The sequence below is a fragment of the Rutidosis leptorrhynchoides genome, chromosome 2 (genome assembly GCF_046630445.1).
Source record: "Rutidosis leptorrhynchoides isolate AG116_Rl617_1_P2 chromosome 2, CSIRO_AGI_Rlap_v1, whole genome shotgun sequence".
Taxonomy (NCBI): domain Eukaryota; kingdom Viridiplantae; phylum Streptophyta; class Magnoliopsida; order Asterales; family Asteraceae; genus Rutidosis; species Rutidosis leptorrhynchoides.
Genome location: NC_092334.1, coordinates 41,298,480 through 41,323,603, shown reverse-complemented (window position 1 = coordinate 41,323,603; position 25,124 = coordinate 41,298,480). Strand labels below are relative to the sequence as shown.

The 25,124-nt window shown below is 34.2% G+C and overlaps 1 protein-coding gene across 1 annotated transcript; it reads right to left on the bottom strand.

Moving 5' to 3' along the window:
- Positions 1 to 10,691: 10,691 nt before the first annotated feature.
- On the bottom strand, positions 10,692 to 14,001 carry LOC139890767 (uncharacterized). Its single transcript, XM_071873679.1, has 3 exons — positions 13,805 to 14,001; positions 12,098 to 12,366; positions 10,692 to 11,555 (listed from the first exon to the last, which is right to left on the bottom strand). Exons 1-3 carry the CDS (start codon positions 13,998 to 14,000, stop codon positions 10,884 to 10,886), a joined length of 1,137 nt encoding a protein of 378 aa, XP_071729780.1. The 5' UTR covers position 14,001; the 3' UTR covers positions 10,692 to 10,883.
- Between the last annotated feature and the right edge of the window lie 11,123 nt (positions 14,002 to 25,124).

The following is a 25,124-nucleotide window of genomic DNA, read 5'->3' as shown; positions in this document are numbered from 1 at the left end:
ACAATGCGAATTGCATTTTTGTAACATACGATCTCTGCTCTCTCCTTTTTCAACCAGTCCATGCCAGTTATCACATCAAAATTCCCTAACTCTACTGGTATCAAATCAATCTTAAACGTTTCGCTAACCAGTTTAATTTCTCGATTCTGACATATTTTATTTGCCAAAATTAATTTACCGTTTGCTAATTCGAGTAAAAATTTATTATTCATAGGCGTCAATGGACCACTTAATTTAGTACAAAAATCTCTACTCATATAGCTTTTATCCGCACCCGAATCAAATAAAACATAAGCATGTTTTTCATCAATAAGAAACGTACCCGTAACAAGCTCTGGGTCTTCTTGCGCTTCCGCTGTATTAATATTGAAAACTCTTCCGCGGCCCTGTCCATTAGTATTCCCTTGATTTGGGCATTCGTTTCTGATATGACCCGACTTTCCACATCCATAACAAATAATGGCAGTATTATTTGTTCCGACATTATTTGTTCCTTTATTCTTGTTAGCCATTGGTCCTTAAACTTCACACTTCGTCGTACCATGACCCTTTCTATTACACTTAGTACACGATGTCGTACAAAGCCCACTCGGATGGTATCCTTCACACCTCTGGCATGGTTTCTGCCTTTGGTTGTTATTGTTGGGATTGTGGTTGTTGCGATTGTTGTTGTTGTTGGAACGGTTATTATAGTTGTTGTAGTTGTTGTTGGGATTGTTATTGTTATTGCAGTTAAAGTTGCGGTTGTGGTGGTAGTTATTGCGTTTGTAATTGCGATTATTGTTGTTGTTGTTGTTGTATTGGTGACTCTTGTCACTGTTTTCTTCCCACTTCCTCTTGACTTGTTTCATGTTGGCTACTTCGGTTGCTTGCTCTTTAATTCTTCCCTCAATCTGATTTATGAGTTTGTGAGCCATTCGACTTGCCTTTTGTATGGAGGTAGGCTCGTGTGAACTCACATCTTCTTGAATCCTTTCTGGTAACCCTTTTACAAATGCGTCGATTTTCTCTTCTTCATCTTCGAATGCTCCCGGACACAATAGGCACAACTCTGTGAATCGTCGTTCGTACGTGGTAATATCAAACCCTTGTGTTCGTAACCCTCTAAGCTCTACCTTGAGCTTATTGACCTCGTTTCGGGGACGGTACTACTCGTTCATTAAGTGTTTGAATGCTGACCACGGTAGTGCGTAAGCAGCATCTTGTCCCACCTGTTCTAGATAAGTGTTCCACCATGTTAACGCAGTACCCGTGAAGGTATGTGTGGCATACTTTACTTTGTCTTCTTCAGTGCACTTACTTATGGCAAACACCGAATCAACCTTCCCAGTCCACCGTTTTAATCCGATTGGACCCTTGGTTCCATCGAATTCCAAAGGTTTACAGGCAGTGAATTCTTTGTAGGAGCATCCTACACGAGTTCTCATGGCGTTAGTTCCATTGCTGGATTCAGAGTTATTGTTATTTTGCATCGCAGCCTGTACTGCGGCTATGTTTGCTGCAAGGAAAGCACGGAAGTCTTCCTCGCTCATGTTCAAATTCTGACGAGTCGTCGGTGCCATTTCCTTCAAAAATAGCCCAAAAGAATTAAGTTAATCATATAGAATATTAAGAGTAGTCAATAGTATTTCGTAGCATAATATGAACTCATTTATAAAAGCTTTTTCTTCATATTAGCGTTTTATAGTTTTAATTCGGGTAGTACCTACCCGTTAAGTTCATACTTAGTAGCTAATATACAATTCAACTACTACAATTCTATATGAAAAACTGATTATAATAATATTTAGCGTTCAAACTTTTATACAATATTTTACAAACTTACAATACCGCTATTATACATATAGTATGAAATATAGCACACAATAACTTTGATACAAAATAGTTGTGACAACAATCCTAGTTAATACGCAAGTCGTTCAGCAAAGGCAATAAAAACACGTAATTCATAAGTCCAGAAACAAGTCATGCATTCTGATTTTACTAAGACTACTTCCCATCCTTGGTCTTGTGGAACATAACCGTTGTGGCCGTTGACAAGACAGCATGTTGTAACGTCCTCAAAGGGACGAGGTTTTCGTAATGCCCAACAGCCCCGTAATAATCTAAAAAGATTGTTTCTCACCCCAACTACTGAATCCGTCACTTGTGGGAAGGTTTTATTTAAAAGTTGTAATCTGATGTTCTTTTTCTCACTTTGGTGAGAAGCGAACATCACTAACCCGTAAGCATAAGATGCTTCTTTATGTTGCATGTTAGAAGCTCTTTCTAACTCATGAAATCCTATGTTGGAATATGTTGAGTCAAAATAGGTTCTTAACCCGTAGCGTAAAATTGCATTTGGGTTTCCCGCATTTAACGCTTTAAAGAAAACACGGCGTAACTTATGGTGTCCCCAATGTGATATACCCCATCTTCCAAATGAAAGCCTTATATAAATTAAGGCATGCCTGGAACGTTCATCAAATGTTCTACACACTAATTTCGCCGTAAATAATTGTGCCGATGAATTCTGACCGACTTTAGACAAGATTTCATCAATCATGTCCCCGGGTAGGTCTTCTAAAATTTTTGGTTGTCTAGCCTTAACATCCATTTTTGTTTTAATACTGTAAAAATAGACGAGGGTTAGATTCGTAAAAGATAATTATCAAATAATACAAGAAATTTTCACATACAACAAAAAAAGTACAAGCACACTTATTTTACACCTCATGATTACAACTCTTTATTCCGACTCACTAGTTTCTTCCTCTTCGGACCTGTTTCGTTTTGCTAATTTTCTAGGGATATATGATGTTCCTCTAATACGAGCCGTTGTTTTCACAAATGGTTTAGAAAAACCTGGTGGCTTAGAGGTTCACGGGTTATTGTTATAACTTAAGAAATACGGGTGTTGACGATACGTATAAAGTTCATCGGGGTTGGAATCAGGTTTCTCTATTTTGATGCCCTTTCCCTTATTATTTTCTTTTGCCTTTTCAAATTGGGTCGAGGTAATTTCTATAACATCATCGGAATCCTCATCGGGATCCGATTCATCGAAAAATTGGTAATCTTCCCAATATTTTTCTTCCTCGGCGGAAACACCATTGACCATTTTTAACTTTGGTCCATTGTTTGAGGATTTTCTTTTGTTTTTCTGTGGTTCCTAATATTTTCTCCTCCGGAACCTCTTCTTCTTCCGGTTCCTCTTCGGGAATTTGTGAATTTTCCCAATATATATTCGACTCTTCATGTTAAGAGATTAATATATCACATAATATTTACATGTTACAATTTGTAGTTTCCAACAAAAAAAAATTAAGCAATCATTTTAAAAAAAAATTACGGTCGAAGTGCAGATTTACTAATGCATCCTAACAAACTCGATAAGACACACTAATGTAAATTTTCTGGTTCTCTAAGACCAACGCTCTGATACCAACTAAAATGTTCCGTTCAAAATGATTATAAACGTTCCATATTAATTGATTTCGTCGCGAGGTTTTGACCTCTATATGAGACGTTTTTCAAAGACTGCATTCATTTTTAAAATAACCATAACCTTTATTTTATCGATAAAGGTTTTAAAAAAAAATTACGTAGATTATCAAATAATGATAATCTAAAATATAGCGTTTACACACGACCATTACATAATGGTTTACAATAAAAATGTATTACATCGAAATAAGTTTCTTGAATGCAGTTTTTACACAATATCATACAATCATGGACTCCAAATCTTGTCCTTATTTTAGTATGCAACAGCGGAAGCTCTTAATAATCACCTGAGAATAAACATGCTTAAAACGTAAAAAAAAAATGTTGGTGAGATATAGGTTTAACCTATATATTATTAAATTAATATAATAGACCACAAGATTTTATTTATTCAATAATCTTACACTCGCAAGTGTATAAAAATCATTCTATGATGAACACCCGGTAACCGACATTAACATAATGCATATAGAATATTCCCCGCATACTCGCAAGTATGTCATAAATTGGCAATCACAATCACCATATAAATCGAAGTATTAAAGCATTCCAAATTCCAGAATGGGGTTTGTTAGGCCCATAGATATATCTGTAGGATTCGCGTCAATTAGGGGTCATTTCCCTAATTCTTAGGCTACCAGACTTGAAGGGGCAATATTCGGTTTAATAATCCAACCATAGAATGTAGTTTCGCATACTTGTGTCTATTTTGTAAAATATTTATAAAGCTGCATGTATTCTCATCCCAAAAATATTAGATTTTAAAAGTGGGACAATAACTCACTTTCACAGATTTTTCCTTCGTCGAAAATAAGACTTGGCCACTAGTCGATTCACGAACCTATAAAAATATGTACATATATATCAAAGTATGATTTAAATATATTCACAACATTTTTTATTACGTTTTTATGATTTAGGTTTGTTAAGTTAGCAGTCCTCGTTAGTGACCTATAACTAGTTGTCCACAGTTAGATGTACTGAAATAAATCAATATATATTATCTCGAATCAATCCACGACCCTGTGTATGCAAGTCTCAGGCTAGATCATAACTCAAAGTATATATATTATTTTGGAATCAACCTCAACCTTGTATAGCTAACTCAAACATTACTGCATATAGAGTGTCTATGGTTGTTCCGAAATATATATATAGATGGGTCGATATGATATGTCAAAACATTGTATACGTGTCTATGGTATCCCAAGATTACATAATATGTATAATACAATATAAATTAATTAGGATATGTTTAGTCTAGATTTGTTACAAAATTTTCGTAGCTAAAACTAGCAAATTTATCGAAATTTGTTTTACCCGTCATTTCTTCGTTTCAAATCCGTTTTGAGTGATTCAAGTTGCTATGGTTTCATAATGAACTGAAATTTATGAAACTAAACAGAAAAAGTATAAGTTTATAGTCGGAAATACAGGTTACAAGTCATTTTTTAAAGAGGTAGTCATTTCCGTCGAAAGAACGACATCTTGATGACCATTTTGAAAAACATATTTCCACTTTGAGTTTCACGATGATTTTTGGATATAGTTTCATGTTCATAAGAAAAATCATTTTCCCAGAAGAACAACTTTTAAATCAAAGTTTATCATAGTCTTTAATTATCAAACCCAAAACAGCCCGCGATGTTATTACAACGGCGTATGTCCGGTTTTACGGTGTTTTGCGTGTTTCGAGGTTTTAAATCATTAAGTTGACATATCATATAGATATAGAATATGTGTTTAGTTGATTTTAAAAGTCAAGTTAGAAGGATTAACTTTATTTTTGAACAAGTTTAGAATTAACTAAACTATGTTCTAGTGATTACATGTTCAAATCTTCGAATAAGATAGTTTTATATATATGAATCGAATGATGTTATGAACATCATTACTATCTTAAGTTTAGTAGGTAAACCTAATGGAAGTGACAAAAATTGATCTAGCTTCAAAGGATTCTTGGATGGCTTGAAAGTTCTTGAAGTAGAATCATGACACGAAAACAAGTTCAAGTAAGATTATCACTCGAAATAAGATTGTTATAGTTATAGAAATTGAACCAAAGTTTGAATATGAGTATTATCTTGAATTAGAAAGATATCTTACTGTAAATAAGAAAGATTTCTTGAGATTGAATGATCACTTGAAATGGATTAGAAAGCTTGGAAGTAGACTTGTAAACTTGAGAGTATTCTTGATTTTATGAAACTAGAACTTATAGAATTTATGAAGAACACTTAGAACTTGAAGATAGAACTTGAGAGAGATCAATTAGATGAAGAAAATAGAAGAATGAAAGTGTTTGTAGGTGTTTTTGGTCGTTGGTATATGGATTAGATATAAAGGATGTGTAAGTTTGTTTTCATGTAAATAATTCTTGAATGATTTATAATATTTTTTTGTAATTTTGTGAGATATTTCATGCTAGTTGCCAAATGATGGTTCCCACATATTTAATGACTCACATGGGCTGCTAAGGAGCTGATCATTGAAGTGTATATACCAATAGTATATACATCTAGAAGCTGTGTATTGTACGAGTACGAATACGGGTGCATACGAGTAGAATTGTTGATGAAAATGAATGAGGATGTAATTGTATGCATTTTTTGTTAAGTAGAAGTACTTTGATATGTGTCTTGAAGTCTTTCAAAAGTGTACAAATACATCTTAATACACTACATGTATATACATTTTAACTGAGTCGTTAACTCATCGTTAGTCGTTACATGTAAGTGTTGTTTTAAAACCTTTAAGTTAACGATCTCATTTAATGTTGTTAACCCATTGTTTATTATATCTAATGAGATGTTAAATTATTACATTATAATGATATTATGATGTATGAATATATCTTAATATGATATATATACATTAAAATGTCGTTACAACGATAATCGTTACATATATGTCTCGTTTCGAAATCCTTAAGTTAGTAGTCTTGTTTTTACATATGTAGTTCATTGTTAACACACTTAATGATATACTTAATTATCATTTTATCATGTTAAACATAGTGTATCTATATCTTAATATGATTCATATGTATTTAGTAAGACGTTGTTATAACGATAATCGTTATATATATCGTTTCGAGTTTCTTAATTCAATAATCTCATTTTTATGTATATCACTCATTGTTAATACACTTAGTAAGATACTTACTTATCATAATCTCATGTTAACCATATATATCCATATATATATATATATCATCATGTAGTTTTTACAAGTTTTTAACGTTCGTGAATCGCCGGTCAACTTGGGTGGTCAATTGTCTACATGAAACTCATTTCAATTAATCAAGTCTTAACAAGTTTGATTGCTTAACATGTTGGAAACATTTAATCATGCAAATATAGTTTTCATTTAATATATAATCATGGAAAAGTTCTGGTCACTACATGTGTTTCATTAATAAGTTTTCAGTAAGTTTGTATGATCTTCATTTTATGTTCGTCGTTGAAATGTGCGTTTAATTCAGTAAGCTTGTATGATATCCACCTCGTCGTTATCAGTGTGATTTAATTTCAGTAACTTTGTATGATTTTCGTTTAATGTTCGTCGTTATAATGTAATTTAATTCAGTAACTTTGTATGATGTTGCTCGTAGTTGAAATGTTTTAATTTCAGTAACTTTGTTAGAAATCGAATATAACTGCGATTTTTCATTCATTTAATAAAAAGTACAATAAAATATTAAAACAACGACATAATTAAACTAAAACACAATAAAATATTAAAAAACGACTTAATTAAACTAAAACATAATAAAAGTTTCTTCATCTTCGAAAACTAAATAAAGAGAAATGCAATTAGAACGCCAACTCAGGGTTTCTTTTATACCGTTCAACTGATCCTCTGTACGGAGATATGTAGCGGACAATTCTGGAACACAGTCATCTTCGTAATACAAGACGTCCGTGTGTTCGAACGGAACCATTTCCTTCAAAAATTATAAAAGGTCCTCTAAACCTACGTCGCAATCGTCAATTTCTTTGAACGTAGATTTCGAACTACTCGTATAATCGTAAAGTTTCATTTCATTTCGGAATTTACTTCCGTAATACACTTCCAATGAGACAATCAACGGCGGAACGGTCAACATTTTCGGTGTGTTTGATGTGTGTTTGATGTTAGTAATGTTGTTGATAATGGCGGGTGTGTATACATATGAAAAAATCTGTCAAAAAAGTCGTTCCCGAAAGGTTTTAGGGACGACATATGGCGCCAAAATTCTCACTTTTTTGGAGCCAAATTTTTTTTCACCGACAAAAATTAAAAAACGAAATTTTATTTTGAGACGACATATAGGGACGATATGTCGTCCCTAAAAAATTGGCGCGATTCTTTTTTGATTTTTGGAGCCAATTTTTGACACGAGAAATAATTAAAAAATTAAATAATCTTTCGGGACGATATGTCGTCCCTAAAGAAATGGTCAAACTTTTCATGAAAAACTGCCCAAGTGTTTTGTCCTTTAGCGTATTTTTAGAGACGCACACTTGTCGTCTCTAAAAGTGTCGTTCCGAATTAGCACTTTTCTTGTAATTGTCCTATATAAAGTTTATAATAAGAATCTTCACTCAAATTCTTATTATACAATGTATTTTACTGTTCTAATTACGTGAAGATTTTATCTGTGTTTATTTGATTTAATATTGATTGTCCTATACAAAGTTTGTATATACAAAGAAAAATATATTAAGCTCACATAAATTATTTCTTACATGGATGTTTAATAACTAACTCAATGCATGTTAAATTAAGATGAGTTTTTAACAAAAAAAAAAAAAAAAACAGCATAAGAAAAAAAAAAAAAAAAAATCAACATAAGCTATTAAATCTGCCTTTCCAACACCGATTTAATGGCTACATCATCTAACCGGTCTTTACAACACCTGTTTGATGGTGACATCATCAAACCGACGTTTCAAACACCGATTATGCTAGTTTTTACGTAATAATTTTTTTTTTCTTACATACTTGAACTGTAAACTTATTGGTTATAATTACATACTATACTGTCAAAAAAAATTCAAGCTCGTCATGTAAACACTTTTACCTTTACGCGAGAATGACAATTGAAGAACATATCCAACATAATGACAACAATCTACCATATGGATCAAAACTATGTAAGTACAAGCAAGTAAATTGTATTGAAAATAAGAATAGGATGCAAGAAAAGTAAAATGAGCATGGGACAGCGATGTATGTAATTAGGCACGCCAGTGACCATGCGGCAACCGGGTCCAGTTGAGAAATCAATTATTAAACGGTACGTATAAAATAAAATGGAATAGAGTAGTGGCCCAACACCACACTAACTCTTCCAAAGACTTTTCAGCTTCTGCCTCCTCTCTCATGTACATTCAACTAAATCCCAGATCCCTAGAAAGAATTTACACAGCAGTAGTTGTCAAGTACTACCATTTTGCACACATGCATCATTTAAATACTCCGTCGTTCGTTTACATGCACTCACAAGTTGACTTCAACCTTCATTCCAACTTTTCTGTATGCACTATATATCTTATCATTATACCTAGCTAAGAACTTAGCATATATACTAGGTTTAGTTGACAATTTAGATTATGGTTAAACGTCAAAGCTAGCTGATATGTAAAACTATGAGCTAGTGAACATATTAATAAGTCATAAAACCTAGCTAATGGAAGTAAAACTGTGTAAAACTGTATATATGCAAGTGAACATAGTCATAAAATTACTTTAATAATGGAAGATAAATTGTTGAATGCAAGCTAGCGCGGAATAATGACTTAAGAGCATTTCCACTTTTCGTCATTGGATTATTTGTTATTGAGTTTGTGATCGTGACATGAATGGGAGCAATTCGTTATCACTTCACCATTCTTCATGTCAATATATAGCATATTGGATCAAGGATGTCATCGTTCCCATTGTTTAAATCAGTACTACATTTTGCCTTTATATTTGTACTATGTTCACATAAATTAATTTAGTGGTAGAGAAAGGGTGTCATAGATAGATGATAGTGATATGTTATGAGTGGAAATACTGAGGTGGCAATCATGTGAAATTCCATGATCCGAACAAAAATTATGTCATGGTTGAAAATGGTCTACGTAACCACATACTTGATCTCAATCATTAGACATTTATTATTCGGATGATCGATAAGAAAGAATTTACAACTATGATCCCCTAAGTCACCTTCTTTTGTAGAGATAAGGATTCATTGATCATTGTCATAGTCACTACAGAAATAAGAGAAGAGGCGACACTAATTATTTGCGACGCTCCAATATTGACGCAAAAAGCATGCTAAATGACAAAATATTCAACGTTTTACATAGTTTTGGTTAAACTTTTATTTTGCGGCGCTCGTCGTCGCAAAATATCATCGCAATTGTTTTTTATTTTATTTTAGATTTAATTTGCTCAAACAATAAGATCTTTTTTTAACAGCAGTTTGAGATTATCCAGGGGACTTAACCACCCACGCGATCATTTTTCATAGTTACATAACCAGCTCCCAACTGCTGTCTCGGAGGAAACTCAGACCAATCCGAGTGCATGGACGGTAAAACCCCTCATCCCTAACCCCACAACGCAATGTGCGAAAGGCGACCTTGGGTGGAATTCAAGATCAAGGGATATATTTCCAGGAAAAATCGACGAGTGTTTGATATGATGGTTTTTGAAATGGTAATGGTGACTCTAGTTATTAGTTGAAACATCACCTCATGAGTTCTATAGTACTCTAAAATCTAAAATCAATTGATAATATAGGAAAGTTCTCATGTACATATATGTACACATTAGTTTCTTTCAATTTCGGATGTGGAACACCCATTAACCGATTATCTCCAATAGAGGCTCTTCAGGAAACAACAAGATTGAGTGAGTCAAGTTGGAGATAATCGATTAATAGGTGTCCCACGTATGTTTAGGGAAATTAAAAGAAATAAATGTGTGCATATAAACCTAGGAAACCTCTATCTACTATCAATTGATTTTAGAGTACTAACAATATACTATCAATTGATTTTAGAGTATTATTAGATACATGGACTTGTGTGTACAACATGTTGGTGGCTATTCGATTCTACAAGTTATGCACAATATACATGACCCAAAGCAAGACATGGACATAATCTCATACAAATAGATCACAAAGGCATGCCATGATATTATATCGAAATGCTAATATATGCCAACATATAAGTCTTTCATATGTTAAAGATTAACATTCGTCAGCTACGACATGCTAAAAGTACAAGCAATTAATTAGCTTAGATAAATATATATATCCTCTATCTTACACATGACATAGTCATATGAATGTCAATAAGAAATATAGTTTCTTAATTTCACTATGTAATCAAGTTTCATTATAGATAAATAATTAATTACTTAAAAGGGTTGGTGTAATCTTTGCTTCCTTCACTTGGCATCGAATTCCACTCCCAAAGTCTTTCAGGAAAAGTCACTTGAACTTCTCCTGCCAAATTATTAAGCGCAAGAAGCGCTTGTTGATGTTGCAGTTGCGGTTGCAGTTGTAGTTGTTGTGACTGGAGTTGCAGTTGCGGTTGTTGCGAAAGCAAATTACTAGTAAATTTGTGTTGATAATTATTCTGAATATGAAAAGCTTGAGAAGCTGGATTATTGACACAAGCTTGTTGATAGCTTATAATTCTATTTAGATCATCGACGTTGCTGGGGAATATGGAGGTGGATGAAGGGAGTAAAGAGGCGGTTTGTGGCGGAAGTGTTGTCGCAATAGGCGGAAATGAAGTTATAAAGTTGTTGTAACAATGATTAATAGGGCTTGAAAGGCCTAGAGCAGTTCCAACAATGTCGGTAGTGCTACTACCGCTGGTTTCGCTTAATTTGTCATCGTTTTGGTTTGAACTTTGGCTTTCGGAAGAGTGAAAGTTTAACAAGTTATGGGAATATTGTTGTCTCTTATCAGAAGTAGAAGGTCTTGATGATGTAGCCCTAGTTGTTGGGAGTGTTCGAGGGAGAGACGGGTGATCTTCGACTCCGGCTCGTTTGTAAACCCTACAAAGTGAGATCTCAGCCTGCAAAAAAACAAATAGAATTGCCATTATTGGTCATATAACTTGCATTAAAAGCTAGCGGTGATTATGATGAAGAGAAAGAGACATGTACATTTATAGCTAGAGGTGATATTGGTCATCAAACTGTATAAGAAAATAAATACTAACAGACAATCATTTGATCTATTTCCATTATAACTTATCTTAAATCTTCATGCACTACAAAAAACTTAATTTCATAGTTGTTTTGTTCAGTACTCCTCTCATGCTATCCAAGTTTGTTTTAAGACTTTTCATTAGGGAGCTGATATTTACATTCATTAAATTGATAAATCCACTTATATAAATGATTAACATGTATGTACGATACATATACTTAATGTATTAATGTATGATATAGTTGATTTATCAATTTCTTGAGTGGAATTATCACTTCTCTTTCATTAATTAGATGCAAATAATTTCAATTAATTTATTTTGTTATTGAAAAAAATCAAGATTGATCGATTCATTTGATCCGTTTTCGTGGGAAATATGAGATTAACTAGCTAGTTAATGTGTACCTTTTGTAACCTTTCCGTTTCATGTTGTGGCAGGCGGTACTCATTCATAATCCAACTCGTTCGAACGCCTTTGGGAGCTTTTCCGGAGTAAAAAACAAGTGTTTTCTTTAACCCAATGGACCTAAAGTTCTCGGTTCGGATCATTCTATCAGCTCCAGTAGCTTTCCAGTAACCTGAAGTTGTCACACGGTTTGGGCGATCCCCATTGCGGTACTTTTTATCTCGTGGAACATAGAAAAACCATTCTTTCTCTCCAATTGCAGCCAATGCTATAATTAATCACATAGCACATAATTAAGGATATTTATGGATGTTTACGTATACTATAACTTAAATCTAATCTGATATGTCAAGATAAGTAATTTTCTACAGGAATCAAGAGAAAGAATGAAGTACAAATTTGATAAATTTTTAAGCTAGGACAAATAATAAGTTTATTGAACAAATAATTTTGTAAATTTCTTGACATGCGCAATTACCAGATTACGTACTAATCAATCAAAGCCATGTACAAATAAGAGAAGATGAATCTCAGTTATAGAGGTACATTGGATATTTTATGATAGAATTCAAGCAGACTTAATCCAGATATTTAAGTTAGAACACGAAGTAATGCGCATATATAATATAATGTTGCATTGTTCAAATAATCGACAATCAAGAGATCACCTAACCGGGTGTAAATCAACTAAGAAAATTCAATGGTGATGGATCGATGATGATGACAATAGGTGTAGTTAAGCTAGTTCATGATAGAACTATCCTGAAAGTTAAATATCATTCTAGAAAACAATGTTACAAATTCAATTTTCGCAAAGTAAAAGAAGAAGATAACAAATTAAAGCCAAATAACTCTACAAATTTCCGCAAAAATAGATACATGATAGTTAACATGACGAAACTGATCATCATGAACAAGTGATTTGGTCAATTGCAAATACTTAAGAATCTAAAGACTGGGGAAACTCACTTAATTATAACAAATTAATTAAATTCCCACAAATATATATGATGAAGAAAAACCACACAATTACTATATCCTAATTTGCTTAAAAAAAAAGTCAGACTCCGGTCAAGATGATACATACTAACGTACTATGATATATATGATCACATACATAATTTTGCAAATTTCAATCACCAATGAATCAAAATAACTAGAGACTGAACGAGTATATATATATATATATATCATGATGATGAACACATGATTTTTCAAAGTTCATGAGTTAATATATATATTAAAAATAATATATAATCAAGATATATAACCGTACGTAACCAACAAGATTCTAGAAAATACCCTAATCAAAGATATGAAGAAGAATGATAATCATGGGATATAAAGATGATGAGAAGCTAGCTTTTCGTTAAATTAGGTTAAATCAATAACAGAAATGAAGAATCGATCGATCCGAATAGATGCTACGATCTATATATAACAAACCATATTAACCGATTTAATAAACAGATGAAATAAAGAAACACAAATTAAGATCTCAAAGCTAATTGAATTGATATATATATAGTAAGCAGAGTTGTTAGCTAGGTTTTCAAGTAAAGAAGATATATACAAAAAGAGATAGATATATGATATGATTAGTAAATTGAAAGAAAGTGTATGTATAGCAGGAAATTGAGGATAGGATAAAGGATATAATGATTTGATGATAATAATAATAATAATTATAATGGGCGCGAACGTACCAGGAAGCTCCCAAGGATCGTAACGATAAAGATCAAGAAAAGTGATGAGTTCAACATTGAATCTTTTGCCCTCTACCTTACGGCGAAGGTAGAATTCAACAAGTTCTTCTTCAGTTGGATGAAATCTAAAACCTGGCATCACCATGTCGTTTTCATGATCATCATTACCATTATTATTATTATTATTATTATTCATATTAATATTATTATTAATGTCCTCTTCTTTATTCTTACTGCTGCTCATCTCTTCTTCTTGCACCTGGTTGTTCATTATTTATTTCTCTTACTATACTCCAATAAACTACTGATTGGTCTTTCCTTTTATAAATGCCAATTATTATTATTTATTATTATTGTTCACATTTTTTACTTTTCTTTTCTTTTTTAAATGGATGGAAAATGACCCATATACGTACAAAATAGGAATTGACTTGTTGAAGGTTTACATTTTTTTAGTACTTAGCTCCTACGTACTAGTATAACATAACTTGTGTCGACTTCCTTACCCTAATTAAACATCCTTAATTCCATTTTAGCTTTTGTCACGTAATTTGAATATACATAATACTTTTAAGTCTTAATCAGGGTTAATTTACGCACAAGATTTAACTAATCTATTTTAAAAAAAAATCAGCTAGCTTACTAATATTTATATTTGTCTCAAATTCAATTTCCAATTGAAAAATAAAATCAGGAATTTATTTCATTAAACTCTTCAATTTACCTTATTTATAACTAATAGATTTGAGAAGGACATAGTACGGAGTAATAAATAAGTGATACAAAGACAACAAACTACCATTATATGATTATAAACTTTTAACTCGAAGTTGCCGATGGTAATAACTTAATTGAAAGTTGTTATTCTTGTTGATCAATTTTTACATATGGTTCTCATTGGTGTGTAGTCATGAGCTAAACACTCATTTGTTTGTGGTGAAGGGTGGTAAATAATAAAATATGGAAAGATCTACAATGTTTATTGTGGGGCAACAAGATGTAGAGGTGGTTTAAGATAGAAAATGACATTTCAAAAAGAGATAAACAGGGTGGACAATACTACCCGTTAGCGGTGGGTTAGGACCTTCCTTCATTCTAGCATTTATTGATGTAACTTTTTAAGATTATATTAACTTTGATTTGAAACTAACTAATAGTTTGTTATTGTTATCTTATCTTTTAGCATTGTATTTTTCAATTTGATTTTGCAACAAATTAAGGAGTGGTGGCTAGTCACTAACTATTCACATATTATATGCACGTTATTACATGTTTTTTTGTGAAACAAAAATGACAAGAAACAAGAAATATATATGTGGAATTTTGTTGTGGTGTCTACCTTTATTTTTTGTTTGAGTGTGGGTCTGCAATAGTCAAGTGAAGCCCGTGATCATATCCGATCATAACCACAAGTGATATTTTGTTCTCTTTGTATATATACTATTTTTCCTTTAAACTTCATCCCATTGTAAATAATTATGTAATCCAAATCAAAACCCTATCATCACCAAATATCTACCATCTTCTCTCTCTCTCTCTCTCTCTCTCTCTCTCTCTATATATATATATATATATATATATATATATATATATATATATATATATATATATATATATATATATATATATATATATATATATATATATATATATATATATATATATATATATATATATATATATATATATATTATATTAAAAATAAATTAAAAACATATATTTGTCATATTTTATCAAAAATATTAACCTTTTCGATTTAGTCTATAAGTTTGGATTGCAACCATTGATTTGGATTATGATGTTAAATTTATCTCTCTATTTCAAATATTAAGTTGAATTTTAACTATTGATTTGATAATTAACGATGTAAATCAAATTACTATCTTATTCTTATTATTTTATTTATTTATATATTTATTAATTATATATTACTCTGTATGTATTGAATTATTAATTATAATTTCTGTTCATATCCGAAGAGGACGAATTTAAACTCAATGATGCATGCATTTAACCTCACTAAATCTATGTGAGTGTAAGATTTGAACAAATGACATATTACGAGGAACCGCTACCCGCAACTAGGCCATCTTGAGGGTTTAAATTTGATGTAGTGTTGGAGCAACTAAAATATAGCTTTTCCAAAAACATAATCAAAATTTAAGAACAAACTAATATGTAATAAGTTACGGAGAGTATAAGTTATTGCATGTTTTACTTTTCTTTTGGTTTATTAACTGAATTATTAATATACATAAATTATTAGAAACGTGTAACCATCAATTATCTTCAAAGGTCGAAAATGGAATCCTGAAATTCAGGTGAACACGTTTGAATGGATATCGCATTGTATTCGAGACAAAAAGATCAATTGGCATGATTGGTTAACGAATTCAAAAATATATGCATATTAGTCGAGCATGATGGGCGCTCGTGGAAGCTTGCTGCTTTCTGCAGTTGCCTTCATTTTTTATTTTTAATTTGTTTGTAAATTCGAGTTTTGTTGTGTGTATATCTTCGTGATCTATGGATGGGTCTAATCTTATGACTAGCCATATGTAACATTGTATTCTTGTTCATTGATAATAAAAAATTTACTTGCTTTTCCAAAAAGAAAAAGAAAAAAAATATCATATATCATCAAACTAGCTTGTCTTATGTTAATTAGTACTCGTTGTTTGGAAAATAAACATGCATGCATGAGATGTCAATGCATGCATGAACTAGTTTCATATACATGTAAGTTTTCATATACAAGTTTGCAATGAAAAAGCCAAACGGTGTCTCATTAGATTTGAGACACAGATCGATCGAGATGTTATAATCACATGGGTCATCTCCACATGCATGATCCATCTTTCTCATTTCAGCTTATTTTGTACTAGTATACATATACATTTGATTATTAATTATATTTTTAAGTCCGTATTGTCAATTTAAATAACTACTCCGTATTTGAATATATGAAGAAAAAATTGTGTATGTATGTATGTATGTATGTATATATATATATATATATATATATATATATATATATATATATATATATATATATATATATATATATATATATATATATATATATATATATAGTGGTAGGATCAAGAGGGAAGTAACCAATCGGGAGGAAGCGGGGGAAGCAAAATTTTTTTTTTTTCGTTTTTTGAAAAAACTTTGTTCACGAACATTATAGATGAGATGAAAATATGAACATTTAGTAGAGACACTTTGTGATAACTGTTTTTATTTTGGCGGGAAAACGTTCGAAGAAGTAATATATAACAATTATCGTGTTTTTCGAGCGTATGTTGAGGTTTTAGCTATTGGGGTTTAGATATTAGGGTTTATAGGGTTTAGAAATTTAGGGTTTAGGGTTTAGATTTAGGGTTTAGATTTAGGATTTAGATTGAGTTTTTAACACGAACGGTTTAGAGTTTAAGGTTTCGGGTTTAGGGTTTAGGGTTTAGGGTTTGGTGTTTTGGATTTATGGAATAAACCCAAAACACCAAACCCTAAACCCTAAACCCTAAACTCTAAATCGGGCTAAATTTTACTTTACAAAACATGAAAAAAGACGTTCATATTCTTCACGAACAATATTATCTTGAATGTTATTTTTGTCGATCGTTTTCCCGCCTAAATAATAACATTCATCATGAAGTGTCTCTTCTAAATGTTCATATTTTCGTGTGTTCTTGATGCCGGGAAAAAAAATTCCATAAAAAACGAAAAAATTTTTTTTGCTTCCCCCCGATTGGTTACTTCCCCATTGATCCTGCCCATATATATATATTTATATATATATATATATATATATATATATATATATATATATATATATATATATATATATATATATATATAGTGGGAGGATCAAGAGGGAAGTAACCAATCGGGGGGAAGCGGGGGAAGCAAATTTTTTTTTCGTTTTTTGAAAAAACTTTGTTCACGAACATTATAGATGGGATGAAAATATGAACATTTAGTAGAGACACTTTGTGATAAATGTTTTTATTTTGGCGGAAAAAAACGCTCGAAGAAGTAATATATAACAATTATCGTGTTTTTCGAGCGTATGTTGAAGTTTTAGCTATTGGGGTTTAGATATTAGGGTTTAGATATTAGGGTTTATAGGGTTTAGATATTAGAGTTTAGAAATTTAAGGTTTAGGGTTTAGATTTAGGGTTTAGATTTAGGATTTAGATTGAGTTTTTAACACGAACGGTTTAGAGTTTAGGGTTTAGAGTTTAGGGTTTGGTGTTTTGGGTTTATGGAATAAACCCAAAACACCAAACCCTAAACCCTAAACTCTAAATCGGGCTAAATTTTACTTCACAAAACACGAAGAAAAAAAACGTTCATATTCTTCACGAACAATATTATCTTGAATGTTATTTTTGTCGATCGTTTTCCCGCCCAAATAATAACATTCATCACGAAGTGTCTCTTCCAAATTTTCATATTTTTGTGTGATCTTGATGCCGGAAAAAAAAATTCCAAAAAAAAACGAAAAAAAAATATTCTTTGCTTCCCCCCGTTTCCCCCCGATTGGTTACTTCCCTCTTGATACTTATAGTGGTAGGATCAAGAGGGAAGTAACCAATCGGGGGGAAGCGAGGGGAAGCAAAAACTTTTTTTTTTCGTTTTTTGAAAAAACTTTGTTCACGAACATTATAGATGGGATGAAAATATGAACATTTTGTTAGTCCCCTTTGGAAGGATGATCCGATCGGTTCTTGTAGTGTTTATGGGTTTAGGAATACTAGAAAGAATATAGAGAGAATAAGAGTGTGTGGAATGATACTTGCAATATTATGATAACTCAACCTACACAACAAAGAGTGAGAAGGTGGCTTTATATAGAGCAACCTCCTAAATGTTACATGAGATGGTTATAAGTAAAACTTAGCTTAATACAATAAGACACACGTAAAATACAGTAAAACCTAACGCCACTAAATACGACAATAAAGATGGTCAACAATCTCCCCCTTGGCGTTGGTTTTCAAAAACTATAACCTTCCCGTGATGGTTCTCTTGTAGTGACTTTTGTAGCCTTCTTGTGGGTCGTGATTTCTGCTTGATGTGTTGGAGTCACGTCTTCTTTCAGAGTGAAATTTGGTTCGTAGATTTTGGAATTATGAAGCCTTTGATGCTATTAATCTTGAACACAAACTTTGGCACATGTGAAAAACCGATCTGAGAGTGTTATGATTGATTTGATTTACCTACAATCTCCCCCTTGATTGTTAGTCTCTTTTGATTTGAATTATCTTCTTTTGTACATACGAAGAGGTCTTGAAATGATCTTTCATTGTTGGGTAAACCTCTTTTGCTCCCCCTCAAATAATGATTCGTCCCTTTTTTTTTTTTATGTTCGCCAGAGAGAGAACGTGTACTTGCTAAGAGAAAACAAAGGGATTAAGGTAAAATTTGATCCTTAGAGAAAACAGGATCTTTCAGAAAAACGTTTTTGGTTTTGTAAAAGTCAAGACAGTTGTTACACTAGACAGGTTTAAAACAATCATGCTAGTTGTTACACTAGACAAGTTTTCTGAAACCAAAACTTTTTTCGGAATTGACCTCACCGGAATTGGGTTCTCCGGGAGTTACCTCAGCGGATGACGAGGATGACTGATAACCGAAGTTTCAGTCGGCGTTAGTAAACTATCCGCCCCCATGATTAAAGTATCATGGAACTTGGTTGCGGGTTTCCCGCTCTTGGTTATACCAAGCCTTCCAACAGTACCTAACACCGAAGTGTCGGTCGAAATCGATGTAATGTAGGAAGATGTTACATCGCGTCCTGAAGTCATTGATATGTCATGAGGTGACACATCTCTTTCAGTTGTTGCACTCTCTAAGGAGTGTGTGTTATCAGGCTTAATGGCTGACTGATCGTTAAGGTGATCATCCTTCCGGAGGTCTGATAAATCTACCAAGGTAAGCCTAAGTATTGTCATATTGCCTCTCCGTTGAACTAGACAAATCTCCCTTATAAAGATAAGTCTGACCTCTGGACCCTGTTTGAGGTCCCACCTTCTACAATAAGGTGTTGATAGAGGATTTCCGGCCGATACGCAGGGTTCCTATTCATGGTTTTTCGAAACCCCTTCAGCAGTTCGAGACTCCAAACACTTAATTTGCATCAAGTTGTTGGGTCATTCCACTTTTGAGGCAGTCATTTAGACACATCCTCCTGAGGTAGTCACTAGGACACATCCTCCGTCATTTGATGACTATTTTGTTTGAGGCAGTCATCTAGACACATCCTCCTGAGGTAGTCACTAGGACACATCCTCCGTCATTTGATGACTATTTTGTTTGAGGAAGTCATCTAGACACATCCTCCTGAGGCAGTCACTAGGACACATTCTCCGTCATTACTGACATTTGAATCTTTAAACTCCCCCTTGATAGTTGCACGTTTTAGCTTTAGTTTATTGAGAGAGTTATGTGTGTAAATATGGGTTTTACACTGTTATTTGTGCAAAAGCCATTTTGATGTTTAACACCACTTTGAAGTGTGTTTGACACCACTTTGAGATGCGGGTTCTAGACAGAAGTATGTAGAAGCCATCAGATTTTGCGAAAATTCGTTCTTTCTCCCCCTCAAAATATGTTTTACTTTGTGAAAACCTATTTTGAAAAATAAATTTTGCAAATTTAGTTTTTAGAAAACCTTATTTGAAGAGCGGGTCTCACATTGTAATTTATGTGAGAGCCATTATGATTCTTATTGCTCCCCCTAGGCACATGCCATGAATCTATATGTCAGAAAAATCTACCATGCCTAGTTCACCCACTAGGTATTTGAACGTGAGTTCATCTAAGGCCTTGGTAAGTAAGTCAGTCAACTGATTTTTGGTCGGGACAAAATAAAGTTCGATGTTGCCTTTTTCCACGTGGTCCTTTATGAAGCGATAGCGGATCTCAATGTGTTTAGTGTGCGAGTGTTGGACCGGATTGCTAGTGATAGCAATGGCACTCTGAGAGTCACAGTAGATCGGAATTTTGTCAATTATAAATCCATAGTCACGTAGTTGGGTTTGCATCCACAGAACTTGTGAACAACAACTATAGCCGCGATGTATTCATATTCGGCTGTGGAAAATGAGATGCAATTCTGTTTGCGAGATGACCAACTGACTAGCTTTCGACCTAGAAATTGTACACTTCCTGAGGTGCTTTTACGGTCAACTTTGTCACCACCATGATCAGTATCCGTAAATGCGGTCAGGTCGAATCCAGTTCATAAGGGATACCATATTCCTAGATGAGTGCTACCCTTTAGATAACTAAAGATTCGCATTACAGCTTTGTAGTGGGAATATCTAGGGTTAGCCTGAAATTGGGCGCACAGGCACACATCAAACATGATGTCGGGTCTACTGGCAGTCAGATACATCAAAGAACCTATCATGCTCCGGTAAAGGGTTTAGTCAAATGGTTGTCCATCGAGATCAGCATGCAGAGTGTTGTTGATAGACATTGGGGTTCGGGATATTTTCATGTCGGGAAAATTAAACTTTTTAAACATATCAAAAATGTATTTAGATTGTCCGATGAAAATTCCATTGGGAAGTTGTTTAACTTCTAACCCCAGAAAGAAATAAAGTTCTTCAAGCATACTCATCTCGAACTTGGTTTTCATGAGTTCAGAAAACTCATAGCACAAAGCGGGGGAAGTAGAACCAAATATGATATCGTCGACATAAACTTGGATCAACAAAATGTGATCCTTTTGTTTTCTTATGAAAAGAGTAGTGTCGATGGTTCCACGAGAAAAACCGTTTTTGAGCAGATATGCAGAGAGGGTTTCGTACCAAGCCCTAGGTGCCTGTTTTAATCCATAAAGAGCCTTTGACAACAAGTACACATGGTTTGGAAATTTTCGATTTACAAAACCTTCAGGTTAACCAACATAAACTTCTTCTTGGAGCACGCCGTTTAGAAAGGCTGTTTTCACATCCATCTGATAGACTGTAAACCGCTTGTGGGCAGCATAAGACAGAAATAGTCGAATGGCTTCAATTAGTGCGATGGGTGAAAATGTTTCATCGTAGTTAATCCCTTCTTGTTGTCGATATCCTTTTGCAACCAAACGTGCTTTATTGCGAATGACAATGCCGTGAGTGTCCTTCTTATTCTTGAAAATCCATTTGGTATCGATAATGGTTTTTCCGGCCGGTCGTGGGACAAGATCCCAAACTTCAAGACGATCAAATTGATGAATTTCTTCTTGCATGGTGACAAACCAGTCAGGGTTTTGAAGTGCATCACGAGCCGTGCAAGGTTCCACATTACTCAGAAAGGCAGAAAATAGACATTCATTGTTTGAAGCACTACGGGGTTTAACAGACGAAGCGGGATCATCGATGATTTGATTGATTGGGTGATCTTTAGTCCACTTGGATGAGTGAGGGAGAGGTTCATTATGCGCATTATCCAATGAAGTATCTACATAAGTAGAGCTAGTAGACGTAGATAATGATCCCAATGACAAAGCTTGCGGCTGTGGATTATGTGTTATTGGGGGAAACTGAATGTACAACGTGGGGTTGGTAATGGAAGTAGTCAAGGATGTCCTTCGAGAGGCTATATCATCAAGAGATGTATCAGCATGAGAGGATGAGGAAGAGCTTGATGGTTCCATGTTAACATCATGATTGGCACCATTATTAGTCAAAGGAGGTTCTGTGATTTCAGCGATAGGAACCAAAGGTGGCTCGGGATCTGATGTTTGATTGGGGAAAGGATTGATAAATGGTTCACGTTCATGGGATTCAGTGTCATGAGCAAGAACTGTTTCGGGGGAATTTGAGTCATTGTTTACAAGGGGAGGAGTCTCTATTGTTGAAGCTCGTTTTGCAATAGGAGGGACTCGAGAAGAAGATGACGCACAAGTGTCAAGGTCATCCAGTATAAAGAACTCGTCGGAGTCTTTTTCAACGGATGGCGATTCGCCCATAACTATTGGAGTAGAAGTACCAATAGTCATTGATTCAGGAGCAATCGGCTGTGGGGTAACCGTGGGATTGGGCGAGTTGGAGGAACGATTGGTTCGAACAACACGTCGAGGTCATCCGAGGTTGCGAGTGGGACATGTCTGATTGGAGATTCAGGTGTCTTTAGGTTGAGATCGGATCGAGAACCGTTGTATCCAAGAACCATTCTGGACAACTCGTCAATCTTTACATTGGTGCTTTCTTTAATGGTACGAGTTCGACGATTGTAAACGCGATAAGCTACACGATCCTGCGAGTAGCCAATGAAGATAGCTTCGTCACCATGAACATCAAACTTCCCTAGATTGTCTTGATAGTTTAGTACATAACAGACGCAACCAAAAATGTGAAAGAATTTGATATTTGGTTTCCGATCAAAGAGAAGTTCGTATGGAGTTTTGTTGAAACGACGGTTGATGATTGAATGATTTTGTGTGAAGCATGCTGTAGATACCGCTTCAGCCCAAAGAGATGGAGGCAGTTTAGAGTAGACAAGCATTGTCCTGGCTGCTTCAACGAGGGTTCGATTTCGTCTTTCAACAACGCCGTTCTGTTGTGGTGTGCGGGCGGCAGAAGTTTGGTGCGTGATACCAGTATTGGTAAGGTATGAATTAAGAGTTGAATTTTAAAATTCAGTGCCGTTATCAGTACGAAGGATTCGCACGAGTTTGTTTGAGGATAGTTGGATTCTCTTCAAGAAATCAATGATCACTTTGGGAGTTTCAGATTAGCTTTTTAGGAATTTCACCCAAGTGTAGCGAGAGAAATCATCAACTATCACCAGAATGTATTTTCTGCCACTAAGGATAGCGATACGCATTGGTCCACAAGTCCATGTGTAACATGTGTAAAGGACCCGTTGTGCTGTGCTCGGTTTTTGATTTGTGAGATGATTTATGTATCTTACCCATAGCACAGGAAGGACATACGTGTGCAGAATCAAAGGATATGAGTGGAAAACCATCAACTAGATTATGAGATACCAATCTATTGAGGTTTTAAGTATGAAGGTGTGACATTCGATGATGCCATAACCAGGAGGTTTCAGAAGTTGCTTTCGAAACCAAGCAAAGTGGTTGCGGATTGGAGGACACGTTTTGCATGGTGAGGGAGTAAAGAGTAGATGTGCGTTTGCCTACGAGGAGATCTTCTCCCTTCATAGTTTGAATACAACATTTTGATCTCTCAAAGATCACACGAAGGTCGCTGTCACAGAGTTGACTGACACTGAATAGGCAATAGCTAAGTCCTTTCACATAGGATACCCGTTTGATTGTGACACTGTTTGTTACGTAGTCCCCATATCCTTCAATTGCCGCGATTTCATCGTTCCCAAAATGTACTGTACCTAAAAACTTGTTGACATAGTTTAGCAGCATCGACCTATCACCAGTCATGTGTCTGGAGCATCCAGAATCCAAGTACCATACACATGCTGGGATAATCTGCAAAACAGAATTAAGCACAGATTTTAGGTACCCAAATTTTCTTGGGTTCCTGATTAGTACGCAATTTCATAGAGTTTAGCACAGCAAGTCTCACAAGTGAATCATTTAACAAGGCTTTAACATTCATTACAACACACGAATCATGTTTTTGGTGACCAAAATACAAATGTCTATTACATTTAGAACATTTAAATGAGCATGACTGAGAAGCTGGACTCGATGACGCTTGGGCTGTTTCAGTCTTGGGTTTCCACTCTTTCAAAAGGCTTTGTTTTGATTTAGGTCCTGTGAAATTTAAAATCTTAATGTTAGACTCAGTTTGAAAACGATTCATATTATGTTGCAGTGATTGTCTAGCTATTTATGCACGCTTGCGATGATTTCGCTTTTGAGTCTTTGTTAAACCACTAGTTACCTTGTATTTAACATTATCAGCGGCAGAAACCAACTGAAGTTTGGAGTTTTGGAAATTTGATTGTTGCGGGTTTTTAGTGGTTTTAGACTCTTGATTAAATGACCTACCACTCCTGTTTTGAACAGTTTTGGAGTGGTTGGTAGTTCTTTTCTTGGAAGCGTTCAAGGAACCACCACTCCTGTTCTGAGTAGACGGTGCGGGGTGGTTTCGAACCTTCTTTGCAGAGTGGACAGACTCACCCCATTCTAGGATTATTCTTTGTATGGGGTTGTCTGGTTTCCTTAGCAATCTGGCGGAAGATGGTGGTTTAGGATGGGCAGCAGTTTGGACAACCAACTTTTCTTTTCGTGAAGATGCGTTGGGATTTTTCAAGATGGTAACTGCTGGGGTCTTTGCAAAAGTAACCTGCTTTTTAATCGTCTTGGGTGTAGACGTTGAAGCATTGGGCA

Excerpts from the sequence above, each read along its gene's own strand:
- LOC139890767 (XM_071873679.1), bottom strand. The coding sequence starts at position 14,000 with ATGAATAATAATAATAATAATAATAATGGTAATGATGATCATGAAAAC. Across the intron at positions 12,367-13,804 it reads CGATCCTTGGGAGCTTCCTG|CATTGGCTGCAATTGGAGAG; the intron begins GTACGTTCGCGC and ends GATTAATTATAG. Across the intron at positions 11,556-12,097 it reads AAACGGAAAGGTTACAAAAG|GCTGAGATCTCACTTTGTAG; the intron begins GTACACATTAAC and ends GTTTTTTTGCAG.